Source organism: Saccopteryx leptura, chromosome 8 (assembly GCF_036850995.1).
Source record: "Saccopteryx leptura isolate mSacLep1 chromosome 8, mSacLep1_pri_phased_curated, whole genome shotgun sequence".
Taxonomy (NCBI): domain Eukaryota; kingdom Metazoa; phylum Chordata; class Mammalia; order Chiroptera; family Emballonuridae; genus Saccopteryx; species Saccopteryx leptura.
Window position 1 is genome coordinate 74779838 of NC_089510.1, and position 26374 is coordinate 74806211.

A 26374-nucleotide genomic window follows, 5' to 3' on the forward strand; every position below is an offset into this window, starting at 1 on the left:
GTTTTAATCAAACAACTGTTTTAAAGTAATATGGTATGCTAATTCTGAAAGTGGTTATGCTTTTAAAAATCAAGTGAAATATTCAGATTAAATTTCCATTTTATAAATTCTAACACCTACACAGACTATAATATCACCTGTATCTTAGGGTGGGAAAGTAGTGTCAGTGTCTACAGCAAAAGCAATAGTGGTTACATCTTCCCTACTTTTACTAGGATAGGAAGGTGGCATGGATACTACTGTTAAAAATACTGATAAATACATTTACTTAAAGTAGCAAGTCATAACATAATAGTCCAAAACTGTATATCTTGGTGGCTACCAATTTTTATTTAAATTCGCAAGCCTAAGGTAAAAAGCAATAAGCTTACTTGTCAATTAAAAAGCAGTTCTGCCAATCCACTGGTAATTAATATACTGAGCAGAGTTAGAAAACATTTGACTGAAAGCAAAATATTTAGAGAAAATAGACATTTGTACAAAATTATAAAATGCTTGTAATAAGAATAATGGTGCATTTCAAGGACAGCACATTTTAATTTTGAGCCAGTTAAAGTCTTAAAATTTTTAAGTGGAAATTGAAAAATGCAAAAATGTATAAACATTCTACAAAAGATGGTCATTCTTTTCCTGAGTGTGCTAAAGCTATGAAACGTAAGGTATCAGGAAGGTGGATTTATGGGAACACTTTTCAAGGGCATTTCCTTTCAACACACTGCTTCCCTCCTTCTTCATATTCTTGTTTAGAAATCCACATCTGTTGAAAGGTTCCCTGTAAAATGGAAAGAAAAATTATATTATTATACCTTTTTATTAGAAAATACTTTTTTTGTTATTATTTTAGCAGGAGAGGCAGGGTGAGAGAGAGAGAGACAGGAACATTGATCTGTTCCTGTGTGTGCCCTGACTAGGAACCGAACCGGCAACCTCTGTCCTTCAAGACAACACTCTAACCAACAAAGTTATCTGGCCATGGCAGAAAATACCTTTTCTTTTTAATATCTTTAATTTTCATAACTCAAACTTTGAAGAACTCTTAAACCCCTCCCCCAAATAGTATTTGATTTCTCTTTTCTGCCATCCTCCAGAATACCCACAGGTTAGAAGGAGTATGAGCCTGACCTGTGCTGGCACAGTGGATAAAGTGTTGAACTAAAACGTCAAGGTCACCAGTTTGAAACCCTGGGCTTGCCCAGTTCAAGGCACATAGGACTATCAATGAACAACTAAAGTGAAGCAACTATGATTTGATACTTCTCATTCCTCCCTGCTCCCTCCTCTCTATAAAATTCAATAAATAAAAATTTAAAAAGACTGATAGGAGGGTGGAAACACGGAATGAGCTGGTCCCACACCCGCATGTGGAAGATTCAAGTTTGGAGGGATATCTTCGCTGTAGAGGTTGCCCCTAAGGAGCTAGAAGTCCAAACCCAGGTTCCAGTGCCAAGAAGAAAAGTCCCCATAACTTCTGCCTGTAAAAACCAGAAGGGATTGTGGCAGACCGAGAGCTGCCGGAGTCCCTGTGCATGGACTTCTGGACTCGCGGGCTCTGATCTCCAGTTCTGGGGCAGAAGCTCAAAGGGCACCAGACACATACAGGGAGGAACTAAATTACTTGGCATCAAGGCAAGAGCTAGGGTGCAGTTTTCCCAAAGAAGTGTTTTAGCAAAGGCCACTGTTCCTTTCATGAACCCTCTCCCCAGAGAACTGGCAGGTGGGCACCACCTTCTGAGTCTCCATCATCCTGGCTCACACTGTTCACCCAGCCCTGGTGATTCCCCAAGACCCCACCCCACCCAAATTGCAGGTTCACCCAAACTGTTTCCAGTGGCTTTTTATACAAAGAGCCTGTCATGTCTCATGCTAGACTTGCCTAAAATCTCTCCAACAAGCTGCAATGGTTTCACTGTGCCCCACACCAACCACTCACTAACTGGTCCCTCATCAGGCACTACCTGCAGACGGCCTTGGTTCACCACTTGGCCTTACCTGGCCACCTCCAAGGCCAGCAAAGCAGCAGCCATCTGTAGATAGCTTTGTAGTTCATGTCCAGTGGGCCCAGGCAGAACACAGGTGGTGGCTAACCTTGGTGTGGACCTCCTGGGAGGCCCCAGAGCCAGTGCACCCGGTAAAGCACCACCCAACCACCTCCACAACGAACATACTCTGGGGGTGGTCCGGACAAGCACCAGAGCCCTGCTGAAGTCCTACTTAGTGGGATAGGCTCCTCCAGAACTGATCTTCAATAGTAGCAGCCAGACCTTGCAAGTGATTGGCTTGGTGATAAATCCTTCCCATCCAGCGATCAAAGTTCAACAACAGGAGAGTATGCACAGCCCACATGAAGCATAAGCACCCAGCTACGGTAACTGGGGAGGCTGCACTACTGGACCCTATAGAACACCAACTACATAAGGCCACTCGACCAAACTGGGACACATAGTAGTTCTACCTAACAAACAAAAACAAACACAGGGAGGCTGCCACAATGAGGAGACAAATGAGTCCCAAATGAAAGAACATAACAAAACTCTAGAAAAATAACAAAATTGAGACAAATGATCTACTTGATGCAGAGTTCAAAACATTGGTTATAATGATGCTCAATAAACTTAGAATTTCAACAGCATAAAAAGGGATATGGAAACCATAAAAAAGAAACAGTCAGAAATAAATGATATACTAACTGAAATGAATAATTTACAGGGCCGGGCCCTGACCGATGTCTCCGTGAATAGAGTGTCAACCTGGCGTACAGATGTCCTGGGTTCAACTCCCAGTCAGGGCACACAGGAGAAATGACCATCTGCTTCTCCCGCTTCTCTCCTCTTCCCCTCCCAAAACCAGGGAATCGATGGGTTTGAGCATGGCCCCTGATGTTGTAGATGGCTCAGATGGTCCAAGTGCATCAACCTCAGGTGCTAAAAATAGCTCAGGACTTGAGCATCAGCCCCAGATGGGATTTTTGGGTAGATCCTGGTTGGGGTGCATATGGGAGTCTGCCTCACTATCTCCCCTCCTCTCACCTAAAAAAATAAAAAAAAATAGAGTAGGTGAAGTAGAGAATCAAATCAGTGATTTGGAATATAAAAAACCAAAAAGCAATGAATCAAAAAGCAAAAAGAAAAAAGTATCCTACAAAATGAAGATAGTGTAAGGAACCTCTGGGACAAATTCAATCATAGAAACATTCACATCACACGAGTGCCAGAAGGAGAAGAGAGAAAGCAAGAAATTGAAAACCTATTTGAAAAAAAAGTAACAGAAACTTTCCCAACCTGGTGAAGGAAATAGACATACAAGTTCAGGAAGAGCAGAGAGTCTCAAACAGGATGAACCCAAAGAGGCCCACAGCAAGATATATCATAATTAAAATGCAAAAGGTTAAGGCAAAGAGAGAATGTGTGTGTGTGTGTGTGTGTGTCTCTGTGTGACAGAGACAGAGAGAAGGGCAGATAAGTACAGACAGACAGGAAGAGAGAGAGATGAGAAGCATCAATTCTTTGTGGCGGCTCCTTAGCTGTTCATTGATTGCTTTCTCATCTGTGTCGCAGCTATAGCAGAGCGAGTGACCCCTTGCTCAAGCCAGTGACCCCACACTCAAGCTGGTGACCTGCGCTCAAGCCAGATAAGCCCGCACTCAAGCCTGCAACCTTGGAATTTTGAACCTGGGTCCTCTGCGTCCCAGTCCAATGCTCTATCCACTGTGCCACCACCTTGTCAGGTCATAGAATCTTAAAAGCAGGAAGAGAAAAGCAGTTAATTATGTACAAGGGAGCTCCCATAAGACTCAGCTAATTTTTCAACAGAAACTTTGCAGGCCAGACACGATTGGCAAAAAATATTCGGAGATGAAAAGCAAGGCCCTACAACCAAGATTATTCTACCCAGCAAAACTGTAATTTAGATTGAAAGACATATAAAGAGCTTCCCAGACACAAAAAACTAAAGGACTTCATCACCACCAAACCAGTATTACATGAAATGATAAAAGGTCTGCTTCAAGAAGACCAAAAAAAAAAAGGATAAAAAATATAAACGATAAAATGGCAGTTAATATATATATGTATCAACAATTGAATCTAAAAAAATAAACAAGCATAACAGAAACAGACTCAAAGAGACAGAGAACATTTTGATGGTTGCCAGATGGGAGGGGGTTTGAAGGGATGGGTGAAGAAGGGGAAGGGATTAAGAAGTACAAATGGGGCATGACCAGGTGGTGGTGCAGTGGATAGAGTGTTGGCCTGGGATGCTGAGGATCCAGGTTCAAAACCCTCAGGTCACCCGATAGGTGTGGGGTTGCTGGCTTGAGCAAGGGGTCACTGGCTCAGCTGGAGCCCCCCAGTCAAAACACATATGAGAAGCAATCAATGAACTAAGTTGCCGCATCTATGAGTTGATGCTTCGCATCTCCCTTCTTGTCTGTGTCTCTCTAGCTTAAAAAAAAAAAAAAAAAAAAAGATGTACAAATGGGTTGTGATAGAATAGTCACGGGAATGTTAAGTGCAGCATAGGGAATACAGTCAATATTATTTTAATAACTATGTATGGTGTCAGTTGGTACAAGATTTATCAGATTTAGTAAGTTAATAATGTTGAATTGCTGGGGCTGTACACCTAAAACTAACACAATATTAAATGAAATTTAATATTGGTCAACTGTAAATGAAAAGTGAAAAATGATTAAAAGACAAGTAAAATACATCAAATGGTGGTGCAGTAGATAAAGTGATGACATGGGACACTGAGATCCCAGGTTTAAGACTTAAAGTTGCCAGCTTAAGTGAGGGCTCATCCAGCTTGAGCGTGGCGTTGCCAGCTTGAGTGTGGGAACATAGACATCATCCCACGGTCACTGGCTTGAAGCCCAAGGTCGTTGTCTTGAGGAAGGGGTCACCAGCTCAGCTAGAGTCTCCCAGTCAAGGCATGTATGAGAAGCAATCAAAAAACAACTAAAGTGCCACAACTACGAGTTGATGCTTCTCATCTCTCTCCCTTCCTGTCTCTCTGGTTCTAAAAAAATTAAAAATTAAAAAAAATACATACATGGACAGTTCCAAATATCTAATTGCTTAAAAACGGTTTAGAGTAAGTACTTGGTAACATTTGCTTTGACTGCTCTGAGGAGAAGCAACATTCTCAATCCAGGGTGCAAGTAAGGATAAGGACTTTTTCTCCTGATTCAAGGCAGGCTCCAGTCTAAACAACATGCAGAACCAAACACCATGACTTCACCATCTGCCCCCAAGTACCCATTCCTCACTTCCTCTACCTCAATACCAGGCCAGGGAGCAACCAGAACCTGGAAGGGAATGATTTAATTTGATATATGCTTCAGGTACATCCTGACCAGTGCCAATGAGATTACTAATGAAAAAGGAGTGAATAAATGAACAGGTTCCCACCTGTTTGAGAGGGAAGGTTGAAATTAGGCTGACAAATATCCACTAGGAGAGTCACAAAGCAGTCTGTTATATTAGAAAATGTAAAACTGGTATTATTAGGCCCTCTACTCATTTGACAGTTGTAAAATGCAAAGATAAATGATGAACTAAAATTATTTTTAGTATTTTTACCAAATTTAGTGTTTTCAGTGGTACATTTTTTTTTACTTTGAATGAATACATTTGACATATATATTATATATACACACACACATTTTTTTTTAAATTTAGACAATTAAATTTAACAGGGTGACATTGGTGAACCAGATACATAAATTTAGAGAAAACATCTCCACATCACTTGGACAGTCGATTATGTTGTATACCCATCACCCAAAGTCAGATCATCTTCTGTCACCCTGTATTTTGTTTCTCTCAGAGGTACATTTAAGATAAATCATTCAATAGGAATTGTTACCTAGTTTTCAAAACAGTGTATTTACTCACCAGAGAAGCGAGAATAGAGCCACCAATCCATGAACTAAACCTACGTTCCACTGTTGTATTATTTGCGATCAATTTCAACCGCATACTCTAAAATAAAGAGGGAAGAGTTAAGTATCATTAGCATGATTAGTTAAAACGGAGACTAAACTTAGAAATTCAGCTTTGACAACTTCTTAATGATTGGTTAAAACGCTGATTGTACATGATTTCTTTTGCAATAACTAAGACAAAAATAATCATAGATCAAACTACTGAATAAGAAAGACTTTTTAAAAGTACACTAACTATGGGTTTTTATGTGTAATATTTAATAAAAAATAAGTTATATAACCTTAGAAAACTGCACACTAAGAGTTATGGCATTTACCTTTTATATACTACAACTGCACACATATACTTAACACTTCCTATGTTAGGTATGGTGCTAAGTGCTTCATATATTACTTCATGTCTTCCAACACAAAGTACAACTATTATCACAACCTGCGGCCCCTTCAGTTCAGTAGTCCTCCTCAATTTTCTCACTACTACTATTTCAGGCTTCATGCTATGCTTACCCTTCGATCCTAATTCACCCCTCCACAACCCGACACCCATTCCCACTCAGAAAACAAAATGCAGACAGCAGATCTCAGTAAGTTTTTAATTCATACTGCTTTCCTTCCTAATACATGTTTCTGTTTTGAACTCACACTCTCGATAAAGTTTTTTTGCCTCAGTGCTATCCCTCTCAATTCCAGAATCAACAGATTTTTCACAAATAGTCGATACTTTCATTATTATAAGTGTGAAAATATAGTGTGAATCTTTAACACAGTGTGGCCAGAGTAGACTATGTTGTAGTACAGGTGAGCGGGGTTATTAGGAAAAGGAGGAATGAATATGGGTTTTTGTAGGTGAGGAACAAGTCAATATCTATTATGGTGGAATTTTCCTTTTATTTCATTGATTTTTAAGGACAAGGATAGTATCTTACTGGTCTTAAGAAGGCCCTGTAGAGCCCATGTTAACATTCATTATTCTAAGAGTCTAAGAAATCTAATGATTAACACTACAATAAATATATATTCCAGCCTAACCAGGCAGTGGCGCAGTAGATAGAGCATCAAACTGGGATGCAGAGGAACCAGGTTCAAAGCCCAAGGTCGCTGGCTTGAGCGCAGGAACATCTGGCTTGAGCATGGGCTCACCAGCTTGAGCATGGGGTTGTTGACTTGAGCATGGGATCATAGACATGACTCCCTGGTTGCTGGCTTGAGCCCAAAGGTTGCTGGCTTGAAGCCCAAGGTTGCTGGCTTGAGCAAGGGGTCACCCGCTCTGCTGTAGCCCCCTGGTCAAGGAAAATACAAGAAAGCTATCAATGAACAACTAAGGAGCTGTGACAAAGAGCTGATGGTTCTCGTCTCTCTCCCTTCCTGTCTGTCCCTATCTGTACCTCTCTCTGTCTCTCTCTGTGTGTCACAAAAAAAGGATATATTCCAGATCACTATTTCTCCAAGAATAAATATAAAGCAGGTATCAATCTTGTGCCTATATCAATATTTATAACACAATTACAAAAACATGGCATATTAAAATATTCCTTTGTGTGAGAAAACAGAAGACTATCAAATATACAAATAGTTAAGGTCTACATAACCTCTAATAAGTTTTTTAAAAATAACATTCGTGTAGAATACCTTATAAGAAACTATGTGAGAGACGTTTAAAAATCTAAAGGTGATGACTAATCTTCTGTTATGAATGTACCACATAAACTAAATTCTCCCAAAACCAGGTTCCCCTATCCTTTTAAAAGTTATCACGATGCACACAACACAGTGATCCCTTTAAAACAGACACGGGAGTTCGTTAGTCCTCGGCCAAATACAAACCCTGAAGTTCGCTATTAATAAACAACATGATATGGTACCACCTCTCTGTGACTGTACTGTGTTCCCCAAAGAGATATATTGAAATTCTAATCCTTGGTACCTGAGAATGTGATCTAATTTAGAAATGGGGTCTTAGCAGATGTAATTAAGGTCAATTAAGATGAGGTCAAGCTAGAGCAGGGTGGGCTCTTAATCCTGAACTGGTGTAAGAACTGGTGTTCTTACAAGGAAAGAACAGACCCACAGCAGAGAGGCCAGGTGACGACAGAGACAGACTGAAGTGTAGCTGCAATCCAGGAAACACCAAGGAAAGCTGGCAAACCGTCCGATACTAGGAAGGGGGAAGGAAGGATTCTCCTCTGTAGGCTGCAGAGAGAGCATGGCCTGACTGACACGCCAATGTCAGACTTCTAGCTTCCACGACCGAGAGAGCTAAGTTTCTGTTGCTTTAAGCCACCCACCTGTGGTACTTCATCACGGCAACCCTAGGACACTAACACACCATCCATCCAACCAGCCATATCCTCTCCCATCTCTGCACAGAGGATAAGCCAAGTTCTTTGATATACTGGACTACGCCACCTTCCCTTTGTGTTGTCACATGCTTTTCCCCCTGCCTAGATGTCCTTTCGTAAATTGCCACCACTTGGCTCCTGTTCACACAGCCTCTTCCTGAGGTTTCCTCTGATACGCTTAGGGCAGTGGTCGGCAAACTCGTTAGTCAGCAGAGCCAAATATCATCAGTACAACGATTGAAATTTCTTTTGAGAACCAAATTTTTTAAACTTAAACTATATAGGTAGGTACATTCCTTATCCAGGTAGCACCCGCACGTGCTATTTTGTGGAAGAGCCACACTCAAGGGGCCAAAGAGCCGCAGGTGGCTCGCGAGCCACGGTTTGCCGACCGGGGACCTAGGGACTTAAGTGCCTGCTCCTCAGTGTTCCCGAGAATGCCTGGTTCATGACATCCTCAACTACTCAGCACATTACAGTCAGATTTTTCCATGTCTCTTCATTCTGGCAGACTGAGCACCTGCGAGGCAGGGCTATGTTTAATAGCTTCAGTCCCCAGCAGACCACAGGTGCTTAGCAATGGAGTCAGTGACTAAAATGAGATTCAAATAGTACAAGAGTAACTAACAAATGCCATCTAGAAAATCTGATTAACTTTACTGAAGTAATATTGTACCAGGCACACACAAACTATCATCAATTTACTGAAAAACAAGCAGTATCGATAAAATTTCACCAGTGGCGGATATATGTGACTGAAGAGTATCACTTAAGAACAAACACAACTTACAGGGGGAGTTTTCTGAGAGAGTTCTCTGTTCAGCCTGTCAGTAAAGCTCTGTATTAACGTGTTTCCTCCGGCCACTATGACACTGCCATAGAGACCCTAGGACACAAAGCAAAAGTAAATTAGTTTCAGTTTCCAACAGTTTTAAAACACAACTACGAATGAGACCATGTCCGCCACTACAATTTCCCTTTCTTTTTACCTTGCTTTACTTCTATACAGACCTAGTACTGGCCGCATATTCCACTCTTTCAGGCAGATTTTAAAACATTAGTATTTGGAGCAGTTACAGATCTCTAGGGTTGGGGTTTTTAGTTCATTTGTGTAAAAATCATTAACTTAAAGCAATTATTCTAAAATCCATTGTAACTTTTTGGCAGATAGCTGCTAATATTTCATTAGAAGTATATTTTATAATGCCTTCAGCTTAGAATGCTCATCTAGAAGTTCTGGGACTCAAAATTATACAATGTGACTCTTAACGATTGTAATAAACAATGCACACTGGCCCTGGTTGGTTTATTCAGTGGCTAGAGCATCAGCCCAGCATGTGGGCGTCCTGGGTTCAATTCCCACTGAGGACACACAGGAGAAGAGACCATCTGCTCTCTTATTTTCCTCCGTCCCCACCTCCTCTCCCTCTTCCCCTCTGGCAGCCAGTGGCTCGACTGTTTAGAGCAGGGGTCCCCAAACATTTTACACAGGGGGCCAGTTCACTGTCTCTCAGACCGTTGGAGGGCCGGACTATAAAAAAACTATGAACAAATATCCCTATGCACACTGCACATACCTTATTTTAAAGTAAAAAAACAAAACGGGAACAAATACAATATTTAAAATAAAGAACAAGTAAATTTAAATCAACAAACTGACCAGTATTTCAATAGGAACTATGCTCCTCTCACTGACCACCAATGAAAGAGGTGCCCCTTCCGGAAGTGCGGCGGGGCCAAATAAATGGCCTCAGGGGGCCGCATGCTGCCTGCAGGCCGTAGTTTGGGGACCCCTGGTTTAGAGTGTTGGCCCAAGCACTGAGGATAACTTGGTTGATGCAGCATCGTCCCCAGACGGGGATTGCCAGGTGAATTTCGGTTGGAGAACATGAGGGAGACTGTCTATCTCCCCACTTCTCATTTAAAAACACAAACAAAATAAAATGTGCACTGACAATATCTCCAGATAAGTATAGCTATCTTTCTCTTTCGCACGGGTGTGCATCAGAACCATACAGTGAGCTTTTACAAAATCTACATGCTGATGCCTCTCCAAATAAAAATACATTCCTACTTAGGAGTGTGTTTATCTCTAATCTGCAAGTATACATCAGAAAGTTAAATGCCAGCTTGCTTTTTTAGTGGCTAAGTTCATAGTTTTAAAAATATTTCAAAGGTATAAGTCATCTAACTTTTGAAAGACAAAATGGAGTACAGAAGCATCTCCTCTGCCATCAACATTAATTCCATGAGGTTTCACTAACAACAGAAAGCTATCACTCTCTTACAGTAAAAGTTCTTCAGTTCCATTGCTTTCCCCAAAAAGTAGCCTGGAGTTAGCACTAAAAAGTTCCACACTTATACTCCTACTGTGATAAAAAAACAACTGATGCCTGCTGCTAGGTGATTGGTTGAAATAAAGAATATTTTTCAGAGCCACCCAAAGGTGTTTTTTAACAATATGGTTTATAAATACCCTTTTAGCTATGAGAACTATACTCTTCACAAAGGAATGAGTTCAAAGAAAATTGAGGGAAACGGTGGGCAAAAGCAGGTTTACAGTTAAGTGACATTCTTTTGAGTTAGTAAAGCTATTGTACTAATCATAACCTGCATGTCTTTCCACACAAACAAGTGTAAACCTATTTTTATCCACCACTGAATTATTACAAATTGAATCTATGATTTGCCCTGGCCAGATAGCTCGGGTGGTTAAGAGCATCGTCTCGAAGCACAGAGGTTGCTGGTTGGATCCCCGGTCAGGGCACATACAGGAACAGACTGATGTTCCTCTCTCTCTCTCTCTTCCTGGCTCTCTCACTAAAATTAATAAATTAAAAAAAAAAAGAATCTAGGATTTGAATATGCTATACTCAATCTAATAATCAGTGTGGAATTATAATATGGAGTTAGTATTTAAAACTTAAAAAAAGCCTGACCAGGCAGTGGCGAAGTGGACAGAGTGTCGACCTGGGATGCTGAGGACCCAGGTTCGAAACCCCGAGGTCATTGGCTTGAACGAGGGATCACCAATTTGAGCATGGTGTCACCAGTCTGAGTGTGGATCATAGAGATGACTCCATGGTCACTGGCTTGAAGCCTGGGATTGCTGGCTCAAATCCAAGGTCACTGGCTTAGCTGGAGCCCTCTGGTCAAGGCACATCTGAGAAGCAATCAATGAACAACTCAAGTGCCACAACTACTAGTTGATGCTTCTCATCTCTCTCCCTTCCTGTCTGTCTGCCACTGTTTCTCTCACAAAAAAAATTAAATAAATGAATAAAAATAAATAAAACTTAAAAAAGCACAAAAATACGAAGATCATTTGACCTATATACTCCTTGTAAAAGTTACATAATTTAAACCATACCTTCTGGAAAAATAAAAGGGAAACTGTACTATAAACAAGAAAAATAACCAATATGTTTTGGTGTGTCACATTTTTAGGAAATATCTAGAACTGTCCTAAAGAACTTGGTGTAGACGGAAATGTTCTATATCTGCATTGCATCTACATTTATAATGTGGCTACAACAACTAAAGAACCGCTTGGTATTTCTATTTGTTTTAATTTAAATTGCCGCATGTGGCCAGCAGATACCACTTTCAACACTACAGCTATAAAATTTGGCATTTTTCCTTTTCTAGTAAACATCATCTTTTTACATACTGTGCTGCAAAACTGACTTCAAGATTAATGGCCAGTGCTGCCAACTTAAATAATAATGTGGGGCATTTCAGTGCCCTGATGAAACCTTTATAGCATACACAGGAGATTGGCACTTACTGGTCTGATATCAATATCACACATTCCAACACTGGTAGTGACAACATGACTGACTCCCAGCATTGTATTTCCTGATAATCCCTACAACAAAATAAGATGAGTATGACACAGAGAAATTTAAACAATAAAGTGCATCCAAAAAACCTCAGTAGTATATAGATTTTATAATTATGCAAGATCTCTACATATACAGAAGAATAGGGCTAATTATGAAATAAGCTTTCATACCTTTACATTGGAAGGGTCAAATAATCCTTCAGGAATCTTCAATCGTTCTGCACCAAAATCACAGTTGTAGCCATTGGGGAATTCATAATGAACCGTTGGCATCTGTGCGGCTACTCTGAAAACATACTCAGCGTTAAAGAAAAGACAGAAACAATCCTCTTCAAAAATGATAAACTACTAAAAACTCAACTTATATGAAAGCAAAACAGAGTGATAATATTTTCTTTTAAAATGTTATTCCATATTTTATCTGTGTGTGACAGAGAGAAAGACAGAGAAAAGGATAGGGATAGACAGACAGGAAGGGAGAGAGATGAGAAGCATCAATTCTTTGTGGCAGTTCCTTCGTTGTTCATTGATTACTTTCTCATATGTGCCTTGACTGAGGGGCTATAGTAGAGCAGAGTGACCACTTGCTCAAGCCAGTGACCTTGGGCTTCAAGACAGCGACCATGCGGTCATGTCTGTGATCCCATGCTCATGCCAGCTACCCCGCACTCAAGCTGGTGAGCCACACTTGATCAAGTTGGATGAGCCCATGCTCAAGCTGACGATCTTGGGGTTTCAAACCTGGGTCCTCTGTATCGTAGTCTGATGCTCCACCTGGTCAAGCTATTCCATATTTCTTTTTTTCCTTTTTTTTGTATTTTCCTTAAGTGAGAAGCGGGAGGCAGAGAGACAAGCTCCCACATGTGCCCGACCGGGATCCACCCAGCATACCCACCAGGAGGCGATGCTCTGCCCATCTGGGGCATTGCTCTGTTGCAATGGAGCAATTCTAGTGCCTGAGGCGGAGGCCATGGGCCAACTTTGCTCCAATGGAGCCTTGACTGCGGGAGGGGAAGAGAGAGACAGAGAGAAAGTAAGTAGAAGGGGAAGAGTGGAGAAGCAAATGGGCGCTTCTCCTGTGTGCCCTGCCGAGAATCGAACCGGAACTTCCACACACCAGGAGATGCTCTACTGTTGAGCTAGCTTGCCACGGCTATTACATATTTCTTAACATAACATTTTACCTTTTGAACAGTTAAGCATATTTTATTCTTTTTTTACCTAAATAAATCAATTTCTTTCCTCATTTAGGAAGTATATACCTTTTGTGTGTGTGTGTGTGTGTCAGAGACAGAGAAAGAGTCAGAGAGAGGGAATCTTTCTAGAGACAGACAGGCAGGAATAGAGAGAGATCAGAAGCATCAATTCTTCGTTGCGGCTCCTTTAGTTGTTCATTGATTGCTTTTTCATATGTGCCTTGATGGTGGGGGGTGGCTACAGTAGAGTGACCCCTTGCTCAAGCCAGTGACCTTGGGCTCAAGTCAGTGACCTTTGGGCTCAAGCCAGCAACCATGGAGTCATGTCTATGATCCCATGCTCAAGCCAGCGACCCGTGCTCAACCTGGTGAGCCTGCACTCAAGCCAAATGAGCCCAAGCTCAAGCTGGCGACCTCAGGGTTTCGAACCTGGTTCCTCCACATCCCAGTCTGATGCTCTATCCACTGCACCACCACCTGGTCAGGTGGAAGTATACTATTTTTTAAAAGATTAGTTATAAAGGTTTTTATGAACTATTAAATTGTATCTTGTAGACAAAATAAGAAAACATACTGTTCATCATAAGTTGAATCTGATACTTGAAGGACTGAAGCTTGAAAGTCCTGGATAACACACTATGGATAAAAATAAGAAAATTTAAGACACAAGGTTGTTGAGATTTGTCTTTGCAATCTGTGCTTTCATAATAGTTTTCTTAAGAAAATGGACTATGTTCATGGATGGGTAATAATTACGTAATTTCAAGGGTATAAATCTATCCAGCAAAGTCCTAGGCGGATAGCTTGGTTGGTTGAGCAGTGGTTTGTAAAACCAGTCAACAGAGCCAAATATCAACAGTACAACGATTGAAATTTCTTTTGAGAGCCAAATTTTTTAAACTTAAACTATATAGGTAGGTATATTCCTTATTGAGGTAGTGCCTGCACGTGGTATTTTGTGGAAGAGCCACACTCAAGGGGCCAAAGAGCTGCATGTGGCTCGCTAGCCGTGTTTGGCCAACCTGGGGTTTAGAGCATAGAAAGGCAGAGGTTGCTAGTTCAATCCCCGGTCAGGGCACATACAGGAACAGATTGATTTCTCTCTCTCTCTCTCTTTCTCTCTCTCATTTGCTCACTTGCTAAAATCAATAAATAAAATTTTAAAAAAAAGAAAATTTGTCCAGCAAAGACCGTTGAGCAACAAAGTAACCCAATTGTAAGTATCTGCATTAGAGCTAAAATGCAGAACATTTAAATCGCAACAGTTATGAAACAATGATAAAATAACAACTAAGAATTGTGTACCACAGTCCTAAATAACAAACCCAGTTTCAAAAGTTTTTATCATAAAAATAAGCTTAGATTTATAAACAAGATTTCATTACCTCAATAAACACACAAGCATATACATTGCATGTGATGGAATTTTTAATGACTGCATATATTGTAAAACAATTTTACCATTTGCTGATATATATGATTTTTAGGTGACTAAGGATAAATCTTGTCTAATACTTGGTCAAAACTGCTAATTATTTTCACTATTTTTCCTTGTACCAAACATCTACAAAAAACCTTTATCTTTAGGTGCAAAAATATCAGATAGGTTATATCCCTGTCATAGTAAATTATGTCTTTTACTGAGAGAAATGAACATATATCTGTGCTATGACAGGTTGTTTTACTAACCTCTCCTCAGTAAGTCTTATGTTGAGAAATGAATTTTTTGTAAAGAGAATTTTTTGTTGGCTCGTTACGATGAACAATACTACACTTTATTTTTATGGCTTACTTATATTAGGAAACAGAACATAACTAACTGAGCCATACCAGGTAATTGCTATAGATCAGGGGTCTCAAACTCAACTCAGCATGTGGGCCGCAGAGCAAGATCACAGCTGTTCGGCGGGCCGCACTAGGTCTACAAAAGGCAACTGTTACGCAACACTTTTCTCACTGCAGTTGAAAACAAAACAAAATCAGTACAACAAGCACAATCATACATGCAGTTTACTCAGTGTCACAAAACGACCAGAAACTGTAGTTCGCATCACAACTGCTGTTAACTAAGCTAATATCTAGCTAGGATGCTAGAGAAATGAAAAATACAAGTAGGCCCCTAGGCTTACTTAATTTTATCCAAAATATTTTGAACTTCGTGGATTAGTCTGCGGGCCGCACAAAATTGTTTGGCGGGCCGCATGCGGCCCACGGGCCGCGAGTTTGAGACCTCTGCTATAGATGAAAACCATTCTTTACACACACACACACACACACACACACACACACACACACACACACACACACACGTCTAGAATAGTTTGTTTTGATGCCAATACCAAAGTTCCTTCCAAGTCTCACCACAATAATCCAAATGAGTATATAGTAGTTCATTGATATATTTGTTTGGCAACTATGAAAAGCAACCCCACCCAAAAAAGCTATTAATTCTGTTCATAAAATGCCATTAAAAATGTAAAGATTGAAAACAGTGCTCACATTGTATTCAAAGACTTACAGGCTGTACCTCTTTCATAAAGAGGATAATGGTGGCCCTGGCCGGTTGGCTCAGCGGTAGAGCGTCGGCCTGGCGTGCGGGGGACCCGGGTTCGATTCCTGGCCAGGGCACATAGGAGAAGCGCCCATTTGCTTCTCCACCCCCACCCCTTCCTCTCTGTCTCTCTCTTCCCCTCCCGCAGCCAAGGCTCCATTGGAGCAAAGATGGCCCGGGCGCTGGGGATGGCTCCTTGGCCTCTGCCCCAGGCACTAGAGTGGCTCTGGTCACTGCAGAGCGACGCCCCGGAGGGGCAGAGTATCGCCCCCTGGTGGGCAGAGCGTGGCCCCTGGTGGGCGTGCCAGGTGGATCCCGGTCGGGCGCATGCGGGAGTCTGACTATCTCTCCCCGTTTCCAGCTTCAGAAAAATACAAAAAAAAAAAAAAAAAAAAGAGGATAATGGTTACTTACATTACACATGTAATTGTGCCAAGACCTTGTCACCTGCGGCAACTTCTCTTTCCTTTTCCAGTTTGCGGGAGATCCTTCTCGCACAGGTTCCTGAGTACCAAGAGCACAGGACAGGTTAACAGGGCTCACAACATGAGGTGAAGAGCTGGAGATAAATTCCAAAAAGAATATTCAGTTATACTTACTTTGGATGCAATCAAATATGGAGGAATCAGTTCTATATTCATTTCCTGGAAGAGTTCTCTGCACTGCATAGTAATGAAGTCTCCAGCAAGAGGTGATTTCACAATACCTATGAAACAGATTAAACAGGCTGAGACAGCATTAAATCCAAACAGTTTGGGACAAAATGTCCTTGTGGATTTATACATGAATAATTGACATCCATGTAGAGTTAACAGAAGTATCCCTCCTAAAAGCATGCACAAAGATATGCATCAGCTTTAAATCTGCATTACATACCCCCCAATTTTAAAAATCTCTTTTTTAAAAAGATATTATTTGTAACCAGGTATGTTTTGACAGTACAGTTTCATTGTCTGCGTCCTCATAATAGCTAACATTGTCTGAGTGCACACTGGTTAAATAACATTACCTTGCTGAAGGACATAGCCGTCATGAACTGGAATTGCAGTGGTATGAGTGGCTCCACTGTCCAAAATAAGCCCCGTAGAACGTCCATTAGCAAACCTAGTTTAAAGCATTAAGGAAAAGTAAGGATCAAGGCTCCTAAAAAATATGTTTATTATAAAAGAAAGGTTTTATTAAGGCATTTGTAAGCATAGGCATTATGGCTTAAAAAGTGTAAAAGTGACTCTAGGGGTTAAAATTGATATTAAATAATGACTCTGGCTTAAAAACAAATGACAACAGGCAAAGCCGACTTCCAGCGTGGTGGTATGGAGAACGTGGAGAAATTTTTCTCCCAAAGTAAGACATCGTTAAGTTAATCAAAATGAACACAATCACACAGTCTCTGGGGGTATATCAAAGGGCTTATAACAAATTGAGGGGCATTTATTTAACAAAATACATAGAAATGGGGTATAAACAGTGGGAGGCTATGGACTTTGAGCTAAGAATTAAAAACAGTCACTAAGGATTAAAAAAGAATTTCAGCACTGGCAGCTGAGTGGCAGTTCCCGCCCAGGTAGATTCAAGACACAACGAATTTTCTACAGCTATGTCCAGAACACATTTTCTTTTTCTTTTTAATTTTTGTTTATTGGTTTTAGGGAGACGGAGAAAGGGAGGAAGGGAGGGAAAGAGGAAGAGAGGTAGAGAGAGATAGAAACATCAGTTTTACTTTGTTACACATTCACTGGTTGATTCCTATATGTACCCTGACTGGAGGTCAAACCCACATCCTTGGCATATTGGGACAGCGCTCAGGACAACTACCCGGCCAGGGCTGCACCAAAGATCTTTAACCACTTTTTAGAAATAGGGCCATTTAAAAAAAAAGAAAAAGAAAAAGAAATAGGGCCATTTACTTGGTCATCAAATATTCACTGAAATGCCCTGGCCAAATAGCTTGGTTGGTTAGAGCATTGCCTTGAAGCACAGAACTTGCAGGTTCGATCCCCAGCCAGGGCACATACAGGAACAGATCAGTGCTCCTCTCTCTTGCTCTCTCCCTCCCTCTCTCTAAAATTAATAAAATAAACATAAAAAAAAAAAAACCCAAAAAAACTGTACCCATGAATTCTGTGATTTTACTACTTCTTAACTGGATGTATTCTACAACTATGCAGCTTGGACAGCAGAAAACTGGCCTTCCTTATGAGTTTAAGGTGTCAATAGGACAGAGCCTGTGGCCGGAAGATATGAGAACCCAGCTATCATCAAGTCAGATAAAACAATGCTAGTCTTCTTGTTAATAGTTTTGTTTTACAAAATACATTGACCCTTCATAAAAATGTTATTTGTGTTAACAACAGGTCTGTTTCGTTACTGTAAATTGAACCAATAGTGGTAAATTCTTAGTTTTAATTTGTCCAACAGTAATATTGATAGATATAACCCATATAAACAAAAGCTCTTGGGAATTTTCAGTAATTTGTATGTATTAAAAAATCCCGAGGCCATAATATTTGACAAGTCAAAACAATTTAGTTCTGGCTGGATAGCTCAGTTGGTTAGAGCATCATCCAAACACTCCAAGGTGGTATGATCCCTGGTCAGGGCACATACAAGAATCAACCAATGAATGCATAAGTAAGTGGAACAACAAATCAATGTTTCTCTCTCTCTTTTCTTCTCTAAATAAAATTTTAAAAACAATTTTAGAATAACACTAAGATGTTATTTGTCTTTTTTACTGTCATTCTCTCATAAGTATATGGGATTTTTCCAGAGGGGATGTCTTGTGTGATAAACCACTGACTGAATGCAAAAGCCAGATAGAACCCTGACCAGGTGGTGGCTCAGTGGATAGAGCATTGGCTTGGGATGCTGAGGACCCAGGTTTGAAACCCCAGGACTCTGGCTTGAGCATGGGCTCATCCAGCTTGAGTGCAGGCTCACCAGCATGAGCAGGGGGTTGCCGGCTTGAGTGTGGGATCATAGACATGACCCCATGGTCGTCGGCTTGAGCCCAAAGGTTGCTGGCTTAAAGCTCAAGGTTGCTGGGTTCAGCAAGGAGGTCACTGGCTCAGCTGTAGCCCCCTGGTCAAAGCACATATGAGAAAGCAATCAATGGACAACTAAGGTGTCGCAACTATGAGTTGATACTTCCCATCTCTCTGCCCTTCCTGTCTATTTGTCCATGACTGCTGCCCCCCCTTGCAAAAAAAAAGGAAAAAAAAGCCAGATAGTAGACTCCACCTTCTGCTATTAACTCCTACATTAAAGAGATCTGAAAAATGTAAAACAATACTACTCTTCTCATTAATTCTTTTCATTTCGGAAAAGTTATTTTTCATTGAAATATTTTATTTATATTAATATATAATATTAATTTACTTAAAATACTAAGCAAATATAATTTTAAAAGTTCTATTTTAATTTCTAATATGGTAAATATACCAGATACAATGCACATTATAAGTTTGACACCAGTCACAAAAATGGGAAATTCTTCAATACAGCAAAAACAATCTACTTCCCTGAACAAAGAAATTATAAGAGGAAAAAAGGGGAGGAGGCAGAGAATCTATACATTAAAAGAGATCAGCCTGACCTATGGTGGTGCAGTAGATAAAGCGTGGACCTGGAATGGTAAGACTGCCCATTCAAAACCGTGGGCTTCCCTAGTCAAGGTACATACAGGAGTTGATGCTTCCTGCTCCTTCCCCCTTCTCTCTCTCTCTCCCCTCTCTAAAATGAATAAATAAAGTCTTCAAAAAAAAAAAATCTTGCCTGACCAGGTGGTGGCACAGTGGATAGAGCATCGGACTGGATGTGGAAGACCCAAGTTCAAGAACCCGAAGTCTCCAGCTTGAGCACAGGCTCATCTGGTTTGAGCAAAAGCTCACAATTTGGACCCAAAGTCGCTGGCTCGAGTAAGGGATTACTTGGTCTGCTGAAGGCCTGTGGTCAAGGCACATACGAGAAAGCAATCAATGAACAACTAAGGTGTCTCAACGAAAAACTAATGATTGATGCTTCTCATCTCTCTCCGTTCCTGTCTGTCCCTTTCTATCCCTCTCTCTGACTCTCTGTCTGTATAAAAAAAAAAAAAATCTTAAAAAAACAAAACTGGCCTGTAGTGGCGCAAGGATAGAGCAACAACCTGGAATGCTGAGGTTGCAGGTTACAGCCCTGGACTTGCCTGGCCAGGCATATACAAAAAGCAATCAATTAGCAACTAAAGTGAAGCAGTTATTGAGGTTGATACTTCCCACTTTCCACCCCTCTCTTTCTTCTCTCTTTAAAATCAATAAATAAAATCTTAAAAAAAAAAAAAAGCCTGATCTGTGGTGGCACAGTGGATAAAGCGTCAACCTGGAACACTGAGGTCCTGGTTCGAAACCTTGGGCTTGCCTGGTAAAGACACATACGGGAGTTGATGCTTCCTGCTTCTCCCTTCCCCCTTGTCTCTCTCTCTCTCCTCCTTTGAAAATGAATAAATAAAATCTAAATATATATATATATATATATATTCTTTAAAAAGACCAAACAGCCTGGTCTGTGGTAGCGCAGTGAATAGATTGTCGACCTGGAACACTGAGGTCCCAGGTTTGAAACCCTGGGCTTGCCCGGTCAATCGATGAACAACTAAAGTGAAGCAACTATGAGTTCATACTTTCCACTCTCCCACCTCTGAAAAATCAATAAATAAAAAATGTTAAAAGAGAGAGAGATCAAGAGATACTGAATAAATACAATGTATTACCATGTTTTTTTGTGTCCTGATTCAAAGATATTAAACTCTTTAACCCTTTGAGTAGTTTTTTGTTAACCCTTTGAGTGAGGACGTACATGAACGTTCATACTACTCAAAGGATTAAGAAAATAAATTGTGATTATATCTTTTTTTTTTGCTTTTATAAAATCTCTTATAGATACATACATACATGGTAATGTTTCTAGGGATAAAAATTATATTATGTCTGAGATTTACATCAAAATCATGGTGGTAGGGAAGATGGGCAGGATTATAATGAAAGGTTAAAAAGTTAAACAATGCCCAATTCTTTTTACACTTTCTTTATAAGAAAACGGTCAGACTTATGTTCAAATTTAGGACCATCATTTTCAAATTATGGACTTGGGACAATTTGCTTACTTTATTTCCTGACATGGTTAGCATGAAAATGAAATAAGATAATGTACATAATGAGTCTGCTAGTACTCAACTCTCAATCCTCTACTCAAAAACCTTCAGTGGTTCTCTAAAGTTCACGCTTTTTATATCTAATACTTTTTATATCCATAGTCAGACCTAAACCTATTTTTACAACTCCTTCTGAAGTACCACATACATCTTCAACTATAAACTTAGTCCCTAACACAGATGCTTATACTGCCCACCTCAACACTTTTGCTAGTCATCTCCATGACATGGCACTATTCACAAATATCAGATTACAGTTCCCACAGTAATCCTCATGTATACATAAAATTTACTTGCATATTATAGCAATCCAAGGAGGTATACAAGATAAATGAGTATAAGTGAAATTCAGGTTTTAAATACCTAATTCAAGATCAGTTTGTAAGCACTGTAACTTGAATTTTAAATATAGGGCTCTTTCTCCCATAGCATACAATTAAATTCTACTTTGTTTATAAAGGTTTCCCAAGCTACTATATTACTCTGCTGAAATACCACAATTGGTATAGAAAAAATTCAAATTAATCATGCCCTTCTTCATAACTTTTGCCAAAGGTGTTTTGAAGTACTATTTAAATCTGTTATTTAGGCCCTAGCCAATTGGCTCAAGGATAGAGCATCGGCCCAGAGTGTGGAAGTCCTGGTTTTGATTCCCAGTCAGGGCACAGAGAAGAAGCGACCATCTGCTTCTCCACCCCTCCCATTTATCACACTCCCGCAGGCATGGCTTGAATGGTTCCAGCAAGTTGGCCCTGAATGGCTCCATGGCCTCACCTTAGGCACTAAAATAGCTCAGCTGCCAAGCAACAAAGCAGCCCCAGATGGGCAGAGCACCTCCAGTAGGGAACTTGTGGGATGGATGCCAGTCAGGGCACATGGGGGAGTCTGTGTCTCTGTCTCCCCACCTCTCATTTTTTTTTTTTTTGTATTTTTCCGAAGTTAGAAGCAGGGAAGCAGTCAGATAGACTCCTGCATGCACCCAACTGGAATCCACCCGGCATGCCCACCAGGAGGTGATGCTCTGCCCAACTGGGGTGTTGCTCCGTTGCAGCTGGAGCCATTCTAGCACCTGAGGCAGAGGCCATAGAGCCATCCTCAGCATCCGGGCCATCTTTGCTCCAATGGAGCCTTGGCTGCAGGAGGGGAAGAAAGAGACAGAGAGGAAGGAGAGGGGGAGGGGTGGAGCAGCAGATGGGTGCTTCTCCTGTGTGCTCTGACCGGGAATCGAACCCAGGACTTCCACACGCCGGGCTGACACTCTACCGCTGAGTCAAATGGCCAAGGTCCCTGCCTCTCATTTGATAAAATATATATATATATATGTTATTTAGTTCTAACAAGAATATTACTAAATTCTTTGAGGTAGGATATATTTCCTTATCTTTCCCTTTAAATGATTATAATTATCTGGGGATTAATAAGTGAATTTATTGCCAACTACTTTTCCATGGTATAGGAGGGGAGAAAGGAATTGGGAATCTTTGAATTATTAGCCAACATTGGTACAACACTGCCCTCTATGCACATTCCCCCTCAAAAAACTGAATTTTTAAAATACCTTGTTAACAAGCAGGAGTTGAATGTATTTTCCCCATTAACCTCTCACATCTTCTGGTGTATCAGTTCTATAAGAAATACTGAAAGATGCCTGACTGGTGGTGGCGCAGTAGATAAAGTGTCAACCTGCACACTGAGGTCCCAGGTTCGAAACACTCAGATTGCCAGTTTAACAAGCACAGGCTTCTCCAGCTTGAGTGCAGGCTTGCTGGTGTAAGCACAACAAGGTCACTGACACGATCTCATGGTCGCTGGCTTGAGCCCAAGTCACTGGCTTAAGCAAGGAGTCACTGCCTCAGCTGGAGCCCCCCCATCAAGGCACATGGAAGCAATCAATGAGCAACTAAAGTTCTGCAACTACGAGTTCATGTTTCTCATCTCTTTTCCTTCCTGTCTCTTTCCTTCTTTCTCTCAAAAAAGAAAAACAAAATTATATGTATTGCCTGACCTGTGGTGGTACAGTAAATAAAGCATTGGCCTGGAATGCTGAAATGGCTGGGTTCAAAACCCTGGGCTTGCCTGGTCAAGGCACATATGACAAGCAACTACTGCTCATCCCCCTATCTTTCTCTCTCTAAAATTAATAAATAAAATCTTTCAAAAAATACTAAAAGATAGCTAAAAACCATGAGAAAACACTGCAATATTTTGAACAAACAAGAGCTGGCTCCGTCTTCCTGCTGCGGCACTGTCTTCAGGAGCACCACACTCACTTTCAGAAAGAAGCTAAGCACTACTCTTTCAAGGATACGCTGTCAGAACTGCGGTTTTGCAAAGGAAGAAGGCGGGGATGTTGTAGTGTTCAAACATCAACTCTGTCAGTTTCTCTCTCTTGGCTCTAGTGTTCCACTGGAGAAGAGAGAGAGAAATACAAGTGATTTGTTGTTTAAAAACTAAAATATGGATTTATCTCCAGAATCATTACAGTATTATATTAACAAAGATGTAAAACATTAAAAATATAATAATATGGCAAATAATCTTCATAACAATTTTATAATATTGAGTGCAATTCTATTTCTTTGTAAATAAAATTAATAAATATAAATTAAAAATTGGATATTATTTAATAAGAAGTAAAAAATTGTCCACTCCTACCGGTGCTTCTGACATGAGGACAGGATGCAGGCTGGGTTCTGATTTGACATGCATTTTATAGGTATGGTCCAAAATAGCCTGGAAACTATCCCAGTCTTCAACTACAATAGAAAATTAATACCTTGAAAACAATGCTTAGTTGAAGGTAAACTGCATCTTTTGAATGATTATTTCTACGATTTAGCATTAAATACTTTGATACACAGACCCTACTTTCTCGACAGTTTCACTTCATAACATGGTACCTTACATAGACATCATCTTTGTTTCTGAACACAGAACTCCTTTTTGCTTTCTTCAGCCCCAACAGTATCACAATCCCAAGACCTGTCCCAAATATAAGTGATGTATCTAATACAGTGGTCCCCAACCTTTTTTGGGCCACGGACCGGTTTAATGTCAGAAAATATTTTCGCAGACCGGCCTTTAGGGTGGGACGGATAAATGTATCACGTGATCGAGACAAGCGTCAAGAGTGAGTCTTAGACGGATGTAACAGAGGAATTCTGGTCATTTTAAAAAAATAAAATATCATTCAGACTTAAATATAAATAAAACGAAAATAATGTATTTATTCTTTCTCTGCGGACCGGTACCAAATGGCCCACGGACCGGGGGTTGGGGACCACTGATCTAATAGACTTAAAGTACCGAGTACATATTATTCAATAAGTACTTGTTAGAGGCCCAGTATGTGATCAAAATGGTAAAAGAATTGTATAATCTAGACCTGATATTCAAAGACCTCACAATCTATTTGAAAAAATAAAATTAAAAAACATAAAAAATATTCAGCCTGCCTGACCAGGCGGTGGCGCAGTGGATAAAGCGTTGGACTGGGATGCCGAGGACCCAGGTTCGAGATCCCAAGGTTGGCAGCTTGAGCGCGGGCTCATCCGGTTTGAGCAAAAAAAAAAAGAAAAAAGCTCACCAGCTTGGACTCAAGGTCACTGGCTCGAGCAAGGGGTCACTTGGTCTGTTGAAGGCCCACGGTCAAGGCACATATGAGAAAGCAATCAATGAACAACTAAGGTGTCGCAATGCGCAACGAAAAACTAATGATTGATGCTTCTCATCTCTCTGTTCCTGTCTGTCCCTGTCTATCCTTCTCTCTGTCTCTGTAAAAAAAAGAAAAATATTCAGCTTGACCAGGTGGTGGTGCAGTGGATAGAGCGATGGACTAGAACATGGAGGACCCAGGTTCGAAACACTGCTGGTTTGGGCGCGGGTTCAGCTGGTTTGAGCAAGGCTCACCAGCTTCAGCCCAAGGTCACTAGCTTGAGCAAGGGGTTTCTCGGTCTGCTGTTGCCTCCCTGGTCAAGGCACATATGAGAAAGCAATCAATGAACAACTAAGGTGCAGCAATGAAGAATTGATGCTTCTCATCTCTCTCCCTTCCTGTCTGCCTGTCTGTCCCTATCTGTCCCTCTCTCTCTCTCTGTCACACACACACACACAAATATTGAGATTAATGTAACATGTCCCCAATTTGGCTTCCACCTGAATATGCCATTAGAACTATTTGCCTAGCTCTGGCCAAATAGCTCAGTTGGTTAGAGTGTCATCCCAAAGTGGAGAGGCTGCCAGTTCAATCCCTGCTCAGAGCACATACAGGAACATCTTCTTTGTTCCTGCCCCTCTCCCTCTCTTCCTCCTCTCTCTCTCCCTTCCTCTCTCACTAAAATAAAAATAAATAAGAAAAGCTAATTTCTATTACAGGAAAAAATAATCTTTGCCTAGACTGACCTATGGTGGCAAAGTAGATAGCACATGGACCTGTAATGCGGAGGTCACTAATTCAAAACCTTGGGCTTGCCTGGTCAAGACACATATAACAAGCAATCAATGAACAATTAAAATGAATCAACTACAAGTTGATGCTACTTTTTCCTCTCCTCCCTTCTCTTTCTCCTCCACCTAAAAATCAATAAATAAAATCTTAAAAAAAAAAACAAAACCTGTTTGCCTAAGTCACTTTTGACCTTTTAATGAGCAAATCCAGTGACTATTTCACATTGATAATTTCTCTTGACCTCTAAATTACTGACACAGCTGAAGAGTTTACTAACGTTTTCTGCCACAGTCCAAAGAAATGTCATTACTTGTACAACATACTTCTGCAGGCCTAGCAGGATATATTTTTCAGTTATCAGATGTCATTAGCAGCTCTAATTTCTCTATCCCCTTCTTAGTGTAAATCTCAATGCCACAGCTAACAATGAGAATCGCTGGACTTCTAAGCTTCCAGAACTTTTCCTTTTCTTGTCTTTCTCCTGAATTTTCTCTCACACCCCTAAATGTTCCTTCACACTCACCTTCATGGGCACCTTCTTCCGTCTCTATTGGTTATATACACAACAAATTTTCACAAGGAACCCCATCTGCAACCCTGTTCTATTTCAAACCCTTCTGGGTAATATAATGCAGCTTCATGTCTTAAAAATCTTTCTGACCTATACTCAAACTTTGAACTCATTAACAAATTCATTTACTTGCTGTACAGAAAAGAGTTAACACAGCAGGCCTGAAAAAGGCTTGCTTGCAAGGTTGACCCTTGGCTGGCATCTGGGAACTTGACTGGTAAACAGTTCCTACAATGACATAAAGCTTCCCCTATATGATGGGAGTAGCTCACTGTGCCTAAACTGTTTGTA

At 40.6% G+C, this 26374-nt stretch overlaps 1 protein-coding gene across 2 annotated transcripts in view; it reads right to left on the bottom strand.

Annotated features, from left to right (window-relative positions):
- Positions 1–319: 319 nt before the first annotated feature.
- Positions 320–26374, bottom strand: part of LOC136379457 (actin-like protein 6A) — a 32393-nt gene continuing 6338 nt past the window's right edge. The window contains exons 4-15 of one of the 2 annotated variants that reach the window (XR_010746776.1): positions 23721–23821; positions 23374–23471; positions 16884–16978; positions 16474–16580; positions 16289–16378; positions 13898–13959; positions 12299–12413; positions 12071–12151; positions 9074–9169; positions 5895–5981; positions 2688–3026; positions 320–772 (exon numbers count right to left, since the gene is read on the bottom strand). Coding sequence is in view for 1 of the 2 variants with exons in the window: in XM_066346843.1 (XP_066202940.1) it covers positions 692–772; positions 5895–5981; positions 9074–9169; positions 12071–12151; positions 12299–12413; positions 13898–13959; positions 16289–16378; positions 16474–16580; positions 16884–16978; positions 23374–23471; positions 23721–23821 (1013 nt within the window). In the remaining variant the exon portion in view is untranslated. The remainder of the gene's footprint in view (positions 773–2687; positions 3027–5894; positions 5982–9073; positions 9170–12070; positions 12152–12298; positions 12414–13897; positions 13960–16288; positions 16379–16473; positions 16581–16883; positions 16979–23373; positions 23472–23720; positions 23822–26374) is intronic. The other variant, XM_066346843.1, reaches the window with a different exon arrangement.